The sequence below is a fragment of the Xenopus laevis genome, chromosome 6L (genome assembly GCF_017654675.1).
Source record: "Xenopus laevis strain J_2021 chromosome 6L, Xenopus_laevis_v10.1, whole genome shotgun sequence".
Lineage (NCBI taxonomy): Eukaryota > Metazoa > Chordata > Amphibia > Anura > Pipidae > Xenopus > Xenopus laevis.
This window is the reverse complement of record NC_054381.1, coordinates 33,383,439-33,398,774: the sequence shown is the minus strand read 5'-3', so window position 1 is coordinate 33,398,774 and position 15,336 is coordinate 33,383,439. Positions and strand designations below refer to the sequence as shown.

General features: G+C 36.5%; 1 protein-coding gene across 8 annotated transcripts in view; it reads right to left on the bottom strand.

The window, feature by feature from the left end:
• LOC108718845 (cytoplasmic dynein 1 intermediate chain 1) overlaps positions 1-15,336 on the bottom strand; it is a 234,933-nt gene that overhangs the window by 36,278 nt on the left and 183,319 nt on the right. For all 8 annotated transcript variants that reach the window (XR_005961759.1, XM_041565902.1, XM_041565903.1 and 5 more), the window contains one exon: positions 13,594-13,719. Coding sequence is in view for 7 of the 8 variants with exons in the window: in XM_041565902.1 (XP_041421836.1) it covers positions 13,594-13,719 (126 nt within the window). In the remaining variant the exon portion in view is untranslated. The remainder of the gene's footprint in view (positions 1-13,593; positions 13,720-15,336) is intronic.

Genomic DNA, 15,336 nt, shown 5'->3' with positions numbered 1-15,336 from the left:
TATACTGGTTAAATATAAGGTTTGGATTTCTACAACAATATAGGTTAAGATAAGACATTCTTCATAACTAGGGATGCACCGAATCCACTATTTTGGATTCGACTGAACCCCTGAATCCTTCGCGAAAGATTCAGGCCGAATACCAAACCGAATCCTAATTTGCATATGCTGGATTTGGTACATCCCTAATCATACATTATACCGCCTGATTTTGAATCCTAGGGCCATTATTGTACGGTGGTTACTATCTGCAATACAACTGTAAACAATATAACATACCCTACTCATATGTATAAATATTAACTTGCAAAGAATGAACGTTCTGTGTATCCATTAAACTTTGCCATCATACATTACTATCACTCTAGCCCTCCCATTTATCCAGTCAGAACAATTTAGGCCATGCCTCTTCTATACCCAGATCATATCTAGTTATGGCCTAACACTTTCCTTTTAAACCCCATTGGCACTTTGGTTTCCTTTATGAATCCAGATTCAGAAATTCCTAGCCTTAACAGAGACCCTTAATGTCATAACTGATGAGAAATGAAGAGGACTCCAAGCAACTGTTAAATATTGTGCATACAGTGTATCTGAGGAGGCCTCTAGCTATGGTTAAAGGAAAACTATACCCCCAAAATGAACACTTAAGCAACAGAAAGTTTATATCATATTAAGTGGCATATTAAAATTTCTTACCAAACTGGTCTTTATATTTAAGTAAATCTTGCCCTTTTACATCTCTTGCCTTGTGCCACCATTCTGTGCTGCCTCAGAGATCACCTGACCAGAAATACTACAACTCTAACTGTAACAGGAAGAAATGTGGAAGCAAAAGACAGAACTCTGTCTGTTAATTGGCTCATGTGACCTAACATGTATGGTTTGTTTGGTTTGTTTTTGTGCACCATGAATCATACGATCCTAAGGGGCGGCCCTTATTTTTTAAAATTGCAATTTTCTATTTATGATTAACCAATGGCACATACTACTAAAAAAGTATATTATTATGAAAATGGTTTATTTACATGAAGCAGGGTTTTACACATGAGCTATTTTATGCAATTTCTTTTGATAGAGACCTACATTATTTGGGGGGTATAGTTTTCCTTTAAATCACAAGCCCTGCTTTCCCTCCACAGTTTCGATCCCTTTCCACAGTCGCTGTCTGATTGTCCATGAAGTCGCTAGGTCCACTCTAACTCTACTAATTAAACTAAGATTTCAGTTAGATGTCTGTGAATATCAGTCCTATGCTCGCGTTCCAGAGACTCAACCAAAGCTCTTTGCAAACTTACAAATATTACAAAGCCCTTTAAACTGATAAATGACTTGCTTCTACTTGATTAAGCCATGCTCCCTTTTATGTTACAGCTGTTTTCCATTGGACTTTGATTAAAATGTATCACTCATAGGTGCAGTAATAACACACATGCTTCCTTGCAACATTTTCATTTCCACTTCCTCTCTACGTCCCGTCAACTTGCAGTCTAGAATTAGAAAATGATTACAATTCAGTCTTTGTAACAGGCAGGCACGACAATTCCCCCACACATCATTATTGTATCTGAGTCATACACGTTTCACCATGAGCCACTGCCAGCTGAGTTTAGACACCAATGACCCATCCACTTACCAGTGTCTGTCCAACATCATTTAAGAGAGCGTGAGGACCAGCTACACAAAAGGGGTCATTTATGCAAAGCGAGGAAACAGAAGCTCATTAAAAATCCTTTGTTCTATTTTCAGACTCAAAGTCGTTTTATTTTTTACTTTTCCTTGGTGAACGTAAACATGCACCAGAACAAAAGAAAAATTATACTTGCAATGTGATAAGTGATTGACCTGCTACAAATCTCGTGACCCGAAACATTTGCTTCTCACCAGAACTCAATACACTGCAGCAATTTTACAGCTCTGCAGAGATAGCGATCACATTGGTCAGCACTTTCATGTAATTCATCTTGTAGTTCATAGTGGAGAAAAATTAGATGCCTTGCCCGTCACTTCACAGATATTTAAAGCAAGAACAATCCAATCTAAAACTGAAAACCCTCCCATTTCCAAAGACATGCCTAATGAGGCAGAATACACTTACTTTCTTTCATTCCTAAAACTTTCATAAGAGAGATTATTTAATATGCTACTTAATATGATATAACCTATCTGTTGGTTAATTATTCATTATGGAGGTGTAATATTTCCTTTAACCTGAGTTGTTTACAGGGTTTTCACTGCTACAAGTCCTGTAACTTGTAACTGTCTGCTGGGCACCTGTTGCTCCTTTATCTTTGCAGACTCTGCACAGCGAAAGCTTGTGGTCCTTCCATGTGCTTCAGGACCACTAATTGAATGTGCATATCAAAGATGTGCTGGCCTCTAATGTGCATAGGTTTTCCAAAAATATGGGTCCAGTGGGGGAATATGCCAATGAAAAACAAGTTAGAGGTTGGGTATACCCTATATAACCAACAGTTATAAGAAAATTGACTTTCCTTGTCCATTGTAAATTGTAAATTAATTGAAAATCAACATCTTGTAGCTCATCCCTGAAACTGCCTTACGGTATAATGATCTCAGATCAATGGTTTTAAATGGGACAAGTATAAAAATTACATTGTAAAATGTAATTTTATAATGTATAAAATGCATCATGTGTATAGATTTCATTTACCCTGCAAGATGTGATACAGGTATCATATTTGTCTTGAAACAACCCAATTTCTGATAAATTCATTTGGTTGATGATTACATTGGCACATCTGAATCAAGAGCAGGGAAACTGATGCAATGATTGTGCTACTTGATTTCCCTAAGCAATTGTGAAAATAACTGGCCAATGTTCACTGAAAAAACAAAATCATTTGCTACTCTGTAACATGTATTGGTTGAAGCATTCCAGGGATGATCTGGTAAACTGATATAACAGGTATCTGGAATGAGATGTGAAACAATTTGTCTTAGCAGATGGGAGATCGGCAGGCAGAGGTCTCTTCTGTTTGACCTACTTGAAACTTAGCTGCGAAATTGTTCAAACATTGCACTATATTGCTTGATGATTTATCTTTTTTAATGGTCCATAGGCCTAAAAAATCCAGAACTTTGGACACCAAAGGAAAAAGATTGCACAAAAAACAAGATGGAAACTCCAAAGAATATGGAGAAATTGATCTTCATAGGGCTTCTGTACCATGGGACACCATCAACTACAAAATCTTCTGTAATATTTGAAGTTTGTGTTATATATATTAATATTCAAGGCTGTGATTTTGCATGGAATACATTTCAGCAAATTCCTATAAAATATATATATATATATATATATATATATATATATATATATATATATATATATATATATATATATATATATATATATATATATATATATATAAATAAAACACACAAAAAAGCCCATATTCTGCTACAACGGCATTGAATTCAACGGCTTCTATTCACTGCAAACTTGTGAGAGTTGCCAAAAGTAATTTGGTTTTTTAAGATGATTTTAGTTTAATATTTATTCAAGTATCATGTGCCTGGGTACTGGGCAAACTTATTACACACAGTAACATATTTTTCTACTCCTCTATACAGATGTTTTTTATGCAGAGCATAGTGCTTACAAGCTATGATAGCCTGTGGCTGTTTGTAACTGGATGTATATGCAAAGTCCTGCTCCGGCCTAAGAAAGGCGAACTGTTATTTATGTGACCTTTTTTTGATTTTGTGGAATACGCGCAATTAGTTCTTCAAGGGTATCTATTCATCTATATGGTCAGACTGGAATTTTGTGTGCTAGGGATAAGAGGATGAAATATAATGACTCTCAGCATAAAGAATACATTACCTTGTTCAAAACACACATACATAAGGGTACATAGAGTGTATAACAGAGTATAAGGCTAATGGTACAAACTACATTTTCTCCACCGCTTTCAGGATAAAATGAGCCCTGTGTGTGCATTGACAAGCAGATTTCTATTCTCTACAAATCTGGACAGTGTGGGACGGAACTGCCTTTTCTCTACCTGTGGATATGCTACAGTGTATACCATTAGCCTTGCATATGCAAAAGACACAAATAATTAGAAAGTTTTTATATTAAAGGGTAAATCTTCTAAAAATTAATTTCATGTAAGCTCTTCGAGTTTTAAAGCCATTGCAAAGCAATGGTGGCTCATTGCGCTTCTGCCTGGTAGAGCAGGGGTCCTGAATGCAATTTCGGCCTTAAGGTGGCCATAGACGCACAGATAATTCAGTATTCAGTGCATGTAGGTGGAAAAAGAGCCAACCGATCAAGCCAGAAGACTTAGCCAGAAGACTTGGATATCTGTCATCGATCGGGCTGGACGGAAAATTTTGATTGAACATCGGCCATTGTTACTGCTGAATCGATTTAGCCAGAAGACTTGGATATCGGCCATCGATCGGGCTGGACGGAAAATTTTGATCGAACATCGGTCACATACAGGTAGAATTCTATTGTTTCTATCTGTATATCTGACAATTCAGCTCTACACGTTTGTATTGAAATGAATGAACTTTCTCGGAAAGATCTTTTCCAAGAAAGATTGTAATTGTTACGTCTATGGCCACCTTAAATTTGATGGACTTTGGTCTTTTTTCAAACCAATTTAACTATGTAACTATGATGAACAATCTGTGTAAATGTGTTGGCACTAAATAAAAAGATAAAAAATGCAAATTGTGTTGTTTGAATTATAGTATTCAGCTTTCTGGTTTAAAATTAAAAAAGATAGCCGGATTCTTAGGTCTTATTCTCCGAAGCAACTAGGCAGGTGTTTGAAGGTGAATAGGAGAGGGCTTCAAAAAGAAAATTAACAATAAAAACAAGAATATAAATTTACAAAAAAAAATGTTGCCTTCCAGGAAAATAGCAACCAGTTTAAAAGGCAACCTGAAGAAGCTCAAAATGGAAATGAATTAAAAAAAAGAATAAACCTGATGAAAGGTTTATAAAGTTAATTTATAGCATTCTAAACATTAATCTAAAAATCAACCAACTTTTCGCAAAATTATTAAAAATATTCAGGATTTCATTTTGTTAAAAAACACAGAAACGAGCTTAAAGCACTCAGAGTAACATAATCATGGAGTCCTTATTTGCCTCTGCACTACGTGGCCCTAGATATAACGAAGGGAATGCAGATCGCTATAGACAATCTGACGTTGTACAATTGTGTATTTTCCTAACATAACATATTTGTTTGATGTAATTCTACTTAAAAGAGCAAGACAACTTTAATAACTTACAGATCATATTTGGGTTTCTCCCAGAACTGAACAACTGAAATCACTAGGGGTCATCTGTGGATTGGAAACATAACAGATTTCATAGCGGTGGGAACACATGTGAAACTTTCCCAAAGAACAAACATAGGAGTACATGAATAATTTAGAGACTGCTCGTGATTATACCTTGTAGAAGGCTCACAGGATCTGTCAGTAAAATGTCTTTATGCTGTTCTTCCTAAAGGGAAAACATTTTCTACAAGGAATGCAAATCAAAGCAGGGAATGATTAACCCCTGCAGGTTTTACAAGTTCCAGGATTTTGATTTTGCGCTCCGGGATGCTAGAGGTTAACCAAACAGTGCAAGGGACTGGGGTTGTGGCTAGGCATTTCTATAGCCTGGATGTTAGCGCTAAATGATCATACTTTGCTTTACTTATGCTGCTACTATATATTGGCCGTAGGTAAAAATCTTACATAGATGTTAAAGCTCATGCATCACCTCGTGAACTGTAAGAAAATGATTGTAGTACAGGACCAGAAAACTCCCTCCCCCCCCAGGAATAATAACAGCAATGTCATTCTCTAAGTTAATAAGCAAACTGGTGATGTGTGGGGCATGATGTAACTATGTCTATCAATATCTGCTGTGTTAGAACTTATATTTTCAGGCACTATTGCTCATGACCACACAACTGAAACAACCAATTAAAAAAAAAATCTGCCTGCAGCATGTGTGTGTGTGTGTTTGTTACCCAATTACTTATTCACAAAATAAAAGAAATATCAAAGCACGCCAGAAGCCAGCGCACAAAAAGCACGAACCAAAGGGAGGATGTAATAAATACCTAATACAGCGCACACACATGTCATGCACAGAAGTCATAACTATTACTGGCCTTTATTTATTTATATAGTGCCAAAATATTCCAGAATCAGAGGCTATAAGGAGTAAAGGTACTCTAATTTACAACTGAGTTATGTATCCATTAGAAGTTGTAGTATAATTGCAACTTAAAGTGATACTGACTAAAAAATGTATTTCAAAATATTAATCTACATGGAAAGTTACCTATAGGTCACGTTGTTCATTTTTCGCTGATAGGTCTGCTTTTGGAAGTAAAAGTTCCTAAAACCTGACTGTTTTGCCAACCTGACTGTCAGAAGCTTCTAATGCTAACAGACTACTGCTGGACAAATATGGCAGCCTCCCTCAAAGGGAAAAAAGGGGGTAAGAAATGTAATGTAAAAACATTATACAGATACATTTATGGTAAAATTATAAATAGCATTCAAAGATAATGTTATGACAGATATTGAAAAAGCTTATTTTCTAGTGTCGGTATATCTTTAAGAGCCACCACTATAGCTGCTGTAAAGGGCAAAGTATAACTCATAATTGTCTCTATTTAGATGTAAAGGTAGGGGATCGGTGATCTAGAAACCCGTTATCCAGAAAGCTCCGAATTAAGAAAAAGCTGTCTCCTATAAACTTAATTTTATCCAAATAATTTAAATGTTTTAATATTATTTCCTTTTTCTCTGTAATAATAAAACAGTACCTTGTACCTTGTACCTGATCCAAAATAAGATATAATTAATCCTTAGTGTAAGCAAAAACAAGCCTATTGGGTTTAATTAATGTTTAAATAATTTTCTAGTAGACTTAAGGTATAAAGATCCAAATTACAGAAAAATCCCTTATCTGGAAAACCCCAAATTCGGAGCATTCTGGATAACAAGTCCCATGACAGAACATGACAGGGACATGACAGAATCCCTTTATGGGATGGAAGTGGCCATAGAGTGAAGTGACCACAATTTCTGCTGCCTCACTATTTAGCAACCTTGTATTATTAGCCTTTAAATTTACAGCACACAGACATTTTCTATCCCATGTTAGAGCTGGGCTTAATGTTTGACCAGTTCCATATTTCATGGCTGGGTGTAATGGAGTGGCCATGTTTAATAATAGCCTAAACCAATGGTTCCCAAACTGGGGGGCTGTAGCAGTGGAAGTGGGAATCAGCAGGATTATTAGGGTGTGATTTGTGGATTCTTTTACACACTCCGGAAAGACAATCTTAATGGAATGGGATAACATGTTTTTTTTCAAAATACATCAGTTAATAGTGCTGCTCCATTAGACTTCTGCACTGAAATCTGTGTTTCAAAAGAGCATACAGATTTTTTTATATTTAATTTTGAGATCTGACATGGAGATGGACATATTGTCAGTTTCCCAGGAGCCCCCAGTCAAGTGACTGATAAACTTCAGTCACTCTCTACTGCTTCACTGCAAGTTGCAAGAGTAATATAATCCCTCCCTACCCCCCCCCAGCAGCACATGAGCAGAACAATGGGAAGGTAACCAGATAGTAGCTCCCTGGTACTTATAAGAACAGCACTCAATAATAAAAACCCATGTCCCACTGCGACCCCATTCACTTAGATTGAGTAGGAGAAACAATAGCCCAGTGATCCCCTACCAGTAGCTTGTGAGCAACATGTTGCTCTCCAACCCCTTGGATGTTGCTCTCAGTGTCCTCAAAGCAGGTGCATATTTTTGAATTCCAGGCTTGGAAGCGAGTTTTAATTGTGTAAAAATGAAGTATAGTGCCAGGTGGAGCCTCCTGTAGGCTGCCAGTCCACATAGGGCTTCCAAATAGCCAATCACAGCCCTTAGTTGACTCCCCAAGGCTTGTGTAGCCAACTCTGAATGTTCGCTCACTGGTAAAAAAGGTTGGGGACCCCTGCAACAGCCTGTCAAAAAGCAGTTCCATAGTGCAGCACTGGCTCTTTCTGAAAGCACATGACCAAGCAAAATGAGATGGCTCCTACACACACATTACAACCAAAAAAAATACTTGGATACTTGTTGGATTAGGAATGAAATCTTATATGGTAGAGTGAATTATTTGCAGTGTAAACAGTGTAATTTAGGAATAAAAACGACATCATGAAAATAAATATATAAAATATACAGCATACAGATATTTTTTGTTTTTGGATTCTATCCCATGTTAGAGCTGGGCTTAATGTTTGACCAGTTCCATATTTCATACATAAAACAGTGTAACCTATTTTAAGCATTAACTGCCGAGTCATTTAATACAAACAGTTTGTATGCGTGGAAATCAGGAAGGAAGCAAACTCATGTAAAAGCAGAGGATATATAAGTATTTCTGTGGCAGTCTGTGTTCTGTAAGCCAGCTGTTGCAATATATGGCAGTATGTGCTGTATTTAAACTTGTAACACGTGGCCCTGTGTTCTGCTGTTTTTATCAAGATACACTTTTGTATATTTTATTGCTCACACAAAGTTGTTTAGACTTGAAAGGTTATTGAGTCACAAATTTGATATGCACTTTGATTTTTTCAGTTTCTTTTCCTTTTATTCTTTTTCTCACATTCTCCACTTTTCACTTTCATAAACTGACTTGGCATTTCAAGTTGAAAAGAGAAACAAAAGTATAACAAAGAGGTCTAGCCAGGGATTTTATAAAGTTGTTGTTTGTAACTCAATACCAAGAGTCAGTTCTTTATGCATTAATCTGTGGGTTGGACTGCTTCGTTTTGCTAACACTGTACAGATATCTCAGTGTTTCGATGGCATACCAAGTAGTTTGGTAGCACTTATATATAAGTTTTACCTTCAATTCCAATGTGGTGATGTATGTAATTACTAAGTTGTGAATAAATAATATTGTGAAGCATTTTATTGCTTGTGTGTGTGTGTGTGTGTATAGATATTACAGGGCACAGCTATGGGATCCAACATAGTCCCTTCCATAGATGAATGCCTTCATGAATTCCCTGAATGTAAGGTCCATTTTTAATAATGTGATGTTGCCAGACACTTGGGGGCTGATTTATTAAAATTCCTTCCACAAATAGAACTCATTTATCAATCATTTTTCTCTAAAACATCAAAGCAACAAAACATTGTGACAAAATCAAGCATCAATTCATATCATACGATTGATGCTCTGAAAACTCAATTTTATCGAATTTTTACTTTGAAAACTCAAACTTTTCGGATTATCAGATGAAAACCCCAACATTTTCGGATTATCCACTTCAGGGACATCTGCCATTGACTTCAACATGACCTCAAAAGGTTTGAGAAGGTGTATTTTCAGATTCTGATTGTTAGCAGCTTTAGGGTATGATTAATCTCTAAAAATTCAAGCTTTTTTTTCACTAAATATTCCCCCCTAAAAACCTCGAACAGAAAAAAAATCAAGGTTTAATAAAAGGGCCCCTTGGTGTCATCAGATACTTTAGTCTGGTGGATGTAGTGTACACAGATTTTATTTTTTTTTATATACAAAAATGACTGGTCTTGGACTTTGCAAGATATTGATTTTTTTAACATCCTACTGGTTGGTTGGACTTGAAATATAGTCCAGTGTCTTTAGTCTATTTTGAAGGGCAAAACATTCTTCACTGTTTAACATATAAAACTGACAAACTGTAGTCGGTTAACAAGAGTGGAGCAGATCATTAGTTCAGAAACAAAGCATAAAATCAAAATTTAGGGATATACGTAAGCTATTTTGGTCACAGAGACTGATAGATGACAAGATATTTACAAGAGATTCAAGTGACAGGACAAGAGATGAGAAAAACTATAAAGAATCCTACTGGTTTAGATAATTTCTTAGAGTTAGCAGGAGCGTTTTACGTTACACAAACATTGGCCAATGTCTAGTGTCCCAAAGTTCTCAGATATCCTGTCAAGCCAGTGAGCACTCTTGGGGTAAGGGTCTCAGACAAATTTTGTTATGAAGCAAGCTGGGAGATAATTCAGGATGCACGTGGTGTTAGTTTGTGAAATAGGGTGCCTCAACTGAGAATCTTTAAAATTAGGTCAGTCATTTTTATGTGATTACAAAATTGGCAGCACATTTGATTGTGGAATAATCTATGTTGGAATAGGCACAGGTTCTCCACAAGACAAACAACCAGATTAATGTTATTGAGGTGGTATATGTTCCACATAGGATAAAGAATGCAACAACCTGTGACCCAAATGATCTCAACTGTGATTATGATCTCTATTGTTTTAAATAATACAAGCTCCTTAAACTTGTAACTGGCAAAAATACGTACGGTCTCTTTGCTGAATGGGTTTGCAGAAGGAACTCTCAAAATGTGTTGCCCACAATTTATGCATATTGATCCTATCATCTAATTAAGGTTTTGGTAGAATATACAGATAGTCTGTCACTGCACCTGGCTCATTCTTTAAATGATAATTGTGCTGCTAGGAGCAGTGACATTTCTGAGTTGGCAAATCTTAAATATAATGAGGGAGGACACTTATTGCAACTTCCAATACTATTACAATATACATTTTAATCTCTTACCTCCTATCTTGGGTGGTCATCTATCTATCTATCTATCTATCTATCTACACACCTTTTTAAATACTATGTTGCTCTTGCAACTGCTATAGGTAGAGGGTCCCTGGACATCTTTACATATGTAAAAGGAATATAAAACACTGTCTACATAATAATTCTGATGAACAGTAATGAATAGACAATTTTTCATGAAAACAATAAGTAAATATTCTTATACAAGTCTCCCAGCATAGATTAGCAGTAAGAAAGCAGTAATGGTTATTAAAGCAATTTAACTACAGTTTACATATCAAATGTACCAGTGCATGAGTGTACTTACAAGTCACTTACATTCTATTTACCACAGCAAATTAGGGTGACTACGCATTTACAGAAGTATTTTTATTTTAATTTTATTATTTTTTTTCTATGGAATGAAACTGAATAGGTCTTTTATACAATGTGAATCTATTACATGATGGGAGAAAGCATACTTTCAGTACAAAATCCATAAGCTCCAATCAGTCTGTACTATGATATGATTATAGAGGGGTAAAACAAAACTGTCTGTGACTGATGACTGAAATGACTGTTAGCAATGATTACATGAATTATTAAGTCCTGCACGGGTCCATTTTTTGGATCCCATACCCGACCCATACCTGCCATCCGCAACCCGGACCCACAACCCTTAACCGCTTGGACCCGCTACCCGACCCGCAAGTAGCTTATCCGCAACCCGGACCCACAACCCACTGACCATCAAGAATCAGGAAGTGCTGTCATTGTAAACCGTAAGTGACATCATCGGAAGTAGGCGTGATCAGAAAAAAAGAAGTGAAAATTGCTATTGAGAAGACCCGCGGCCTAACCCGCGACCAGCAAACCCGCAGACCCGTGCCTATATCCACCAGGAACTTCTACCCGCAAGGTACCGCAGGTTTTTGTGGGTTTAGCTGGCCTTCCCTAACCTCCACTGATGAGGAATATGCCGCTACTTAGATCCCCCATCTAATAACTTGGTGACTGCACCTCTGGTTTTAAACCAAAAGGATGGCTCTTGTACTTACATATACAGGTATGGGATCCATTATCCAGAAACCTGGTATCCAGAAAGCTCTAAATTACAGAAAGGTATTCTCCCATAGACTCAATTTTATCCAAATAATCCAAATTTTAAAAAATGCTTTCCCTTTTATAATAAAACAGCACCTTGTACTTGATCCAAAAAAAGATACAATTAATCCTTATTGGACGCAAAAGCAGCATATTAGGTTTATTTAATGTTTACATGATTTTCTAGTAGGTATAAAGATCCAAATTATAGAATTACCCAGAAAAACCTCAGGTCCCGAGCATTCTGGATAATAGAACGATACCTGTACTTTATTGCATCCGGGAAATGGCAGGATTTAAAAAAAAAATAAATAAATAGCCCCTGCAGCTGATAAAGAATGGGCCAGGTTTTCTGTTGCTTTAGCATCACCCACTTTATATTGAAAATATAAATTATATTTGATGAAACGGGTAGAACTCAGTCTGGCTGTTATACAGTAACTCATTCGCTACTCAAGAACTGTGATCAGCTGCACGAGATACAGACGATTCCCAGCAGAAGAAGTTATGGAACTGATTATTGCTGAATATGCCAAACATCTACCGAGAGGAAAGTTGGGCAATTTTGACCACTGAGGACTGTATCCCTTTACATACTTACAAAGCAGCCTGAATTTGAATGTACAAAAAACAGTCCAACTGCTATATACTCTTATATAATTATAAGTTCTCCAATGGAAAGTCTTCTTTTGATTCACCTTCTTATCCTGCCCAAAAGAGGTTAGAGAAAATCCAAAATGTAGGTAATGTTTTTGGTGGATCAAGTGTCACCAGGGAAATCAGGAGTATGGCATATCATGGTCCAAATGTTCATGGCAAGCAATCTCCTAAGGCATAATGTAACATATAATAAAGCACTTTTATACAAAACCATGTATTATTTTAAATTACTGAATTCTTTTCATTGTACATGTGTTTCTAGCAGGTGTGTGGGTCAGGACCTACAACAGCTGCCTGTCCATGCAAAACTGTCAGCTATTGGTCTTTAACACTATTGCCCCTCCACCTCCCACTGAGTCTACAAATCATGTGGCCAAACAGGGGGCACCTTTATATTCAACTATATTACTTTCTATCATAATATTGCCTTTGAAAGCTACTTTTAACTTTGCCATAACGTATTTGCACAATGCTTTTACATTACCTGTCTGATGCCCCATGTTCCTGTATGATTGGGCTGCCATATTTGTGCAGCAAGAGTCCGTTAGCATTAGAAACTTTAAATGACAGGCTGAGATGGGACAGTCAGGTTTAGAAACTTCGACTAACAATTACTTACAAAAACAAACCTTTCGGCAAAAACGATCACCATGACCTATAGGTAACTTTAAATGTACATTCACATTTTAAAAAGTAGTTTTCTAGTGTCAGTATCACTTTAAGTCTACTAGAAAAGCATTTAAAAATTAAATAAACCCAATAGGCTGGTTTTGCTTACAATAAGGAGTAATTATATCTTCGTTTGGGTCAATTATAAAGTGCTGTTTTAATATTACAGAGAAAAAGCAAATACTATTTAAAAACTTGCATAATTTGGATAAAATGGAGTCTATGGGAGATGGCCATCCCGTAATTCAGAGCTTTCTGGATAACGGTTTTCCAGATAACGGATCCCATACCTGTATTAGGATGTGCAATGAAAATAAAAACAGCAATTATGACTAAATTCAATATTTAAAAATATTGTTGACTGATGTATCAATGCACCCAGTTTTAAAAAATTAGAGTTTGGCCCTAACGGCCTGAAACATTGTATTGCAATATGTTGTAAATCACTCAGTTCACCCACACAGTCATCACTGCAGAACAACATTCTAAAGTAAAGTATTGACACTGCATAGTGGAAAAAGGAGGGGGACATGTTTTCTTGTACCTCTCCCACATCGTAGATCCAGACTCGACCTTCTGAATCCCCAACTGCCACCTCTTTGCCGCTCTGAGCCCAGCGAACACGATTCAGCGCAGAGGCTCCTTCCACAGCCGTACTTGCCGTCGGAACCTTTGAATGAATTACACACAGTAAAGGGAATGATAATTAAAAACCGATTCTTAATAGCTATGTTTTTATTGAGGTTGCTTTTTCGAATTAGCCTTTTTAGATACTGTATATCCCCTTAGATGAAGTCTCCACCCCCTGGAGATAGTTTCTTGTAACATATTTGACTTGTAAGATGGGGAAACAAGGATTTATTGTTCTCTAATCACATTCCCCACTGAGCTGGAGGAGAAAGACTTTTTATTCCAAAAAAAAAAAGTATATTTTCCATAGTAAAAGGGCAAAGTCTAGTGGAGTGAACATTTTTTCCATATTATGTACTAAAAATATGCAAGAAAAACCACAACAGCTAAGTTCCTGCCCTTTTCCCACATGTACAACGTTATACACAAACACATATATTTATTTATTTATTTATTTGCATTTTAGTACATTATTGTTTAATCCACCATCTCATCTCAAAAAACTGGTAACTGATGATGGAGTTCTGATAATGGACTTCTGTCTAAATTTAAAGGGAAAGTCACATTTTAATTTTGCTTGTACCCACTTGAAGCAGCTTTTCAACTACTGCTTTTTGTATTATTTCCATTTTTATTTTTTTCTATTTTCAACCTATAAGAACAAATGCTATCTGGCTGTCAGGGACAGGATCTAACCCCAGCAACCAAAAAACACAATGGCTGGGAAAGACTTTATTATTCTTGTTTTTTATTGCTTATCTTGCTTATCAGGCCCTGTCATTTTCTACAATTATGACTTCCTAACTGCTGCCTCATTGCTAGGGTAATTAAAAAATAGCAAGCAAATTGCAGTTGAAATCCCAAACCTGACAGCTGTATAACAGAAAACGCAATTTTTTTTTTCTAAATGAAAAATGAAGGTTAACTCTCAAAAATAATGCTGTTTACATGATACTGAAAGATAATTTCAAGGTAAACTATTCCTTTAAATATAAATGTATCATTACTCCACTAGTGTATCAGCTTTTATCTAAAGCTCTAATTAATTTTACAGCCTTGTGTAAACATTTATTATTTTTATGATCTGGGTGCTCTGATTATTATGGTTTAAGATATGCTTTAACAATGCAGAGAACATCACCTATAGAGACATTATCACTAATTATAGCTTGTGGATATTTACAGACATTTTAGGGTTAGTTCACACGAGGAGATTCGGGGAGATTTTGTTGCCTGGTAACTAATTGCCTTGTCTTCTGAGAGACAATCTCCCCGAACTGCCTCAGCGTGTTTTCCCATAGGCTATAATGCTATAAAGCACATGCGGCGATGCGTTTTCCATAGTCGCCCGAAGTTGCCTCGTGTGAACTAACCCTTAGACACTCGGACTGTACGAAGCCCTTCTTTTTCTCTCTTTCTCTTCAGATGCCAGACCATTCTGCTCTATGGGTTAAGTCAATTCAAATGAAAGTGGAAAATAAAACAAGTTTTGAAAAGTTCTCTGAAAGTGGAATAAAGAGAGTAGACCTTGTATGTGATTAACTTTAAAATAAAAAAATACCAAGCCATGCCAAAGCTTCTCCGGCAGGCTTGGTAGTGTGGATTTCTCTCAAAGTGCCAGCTGTGTGGTACACAACCACTCAAGACAGAAAAATGT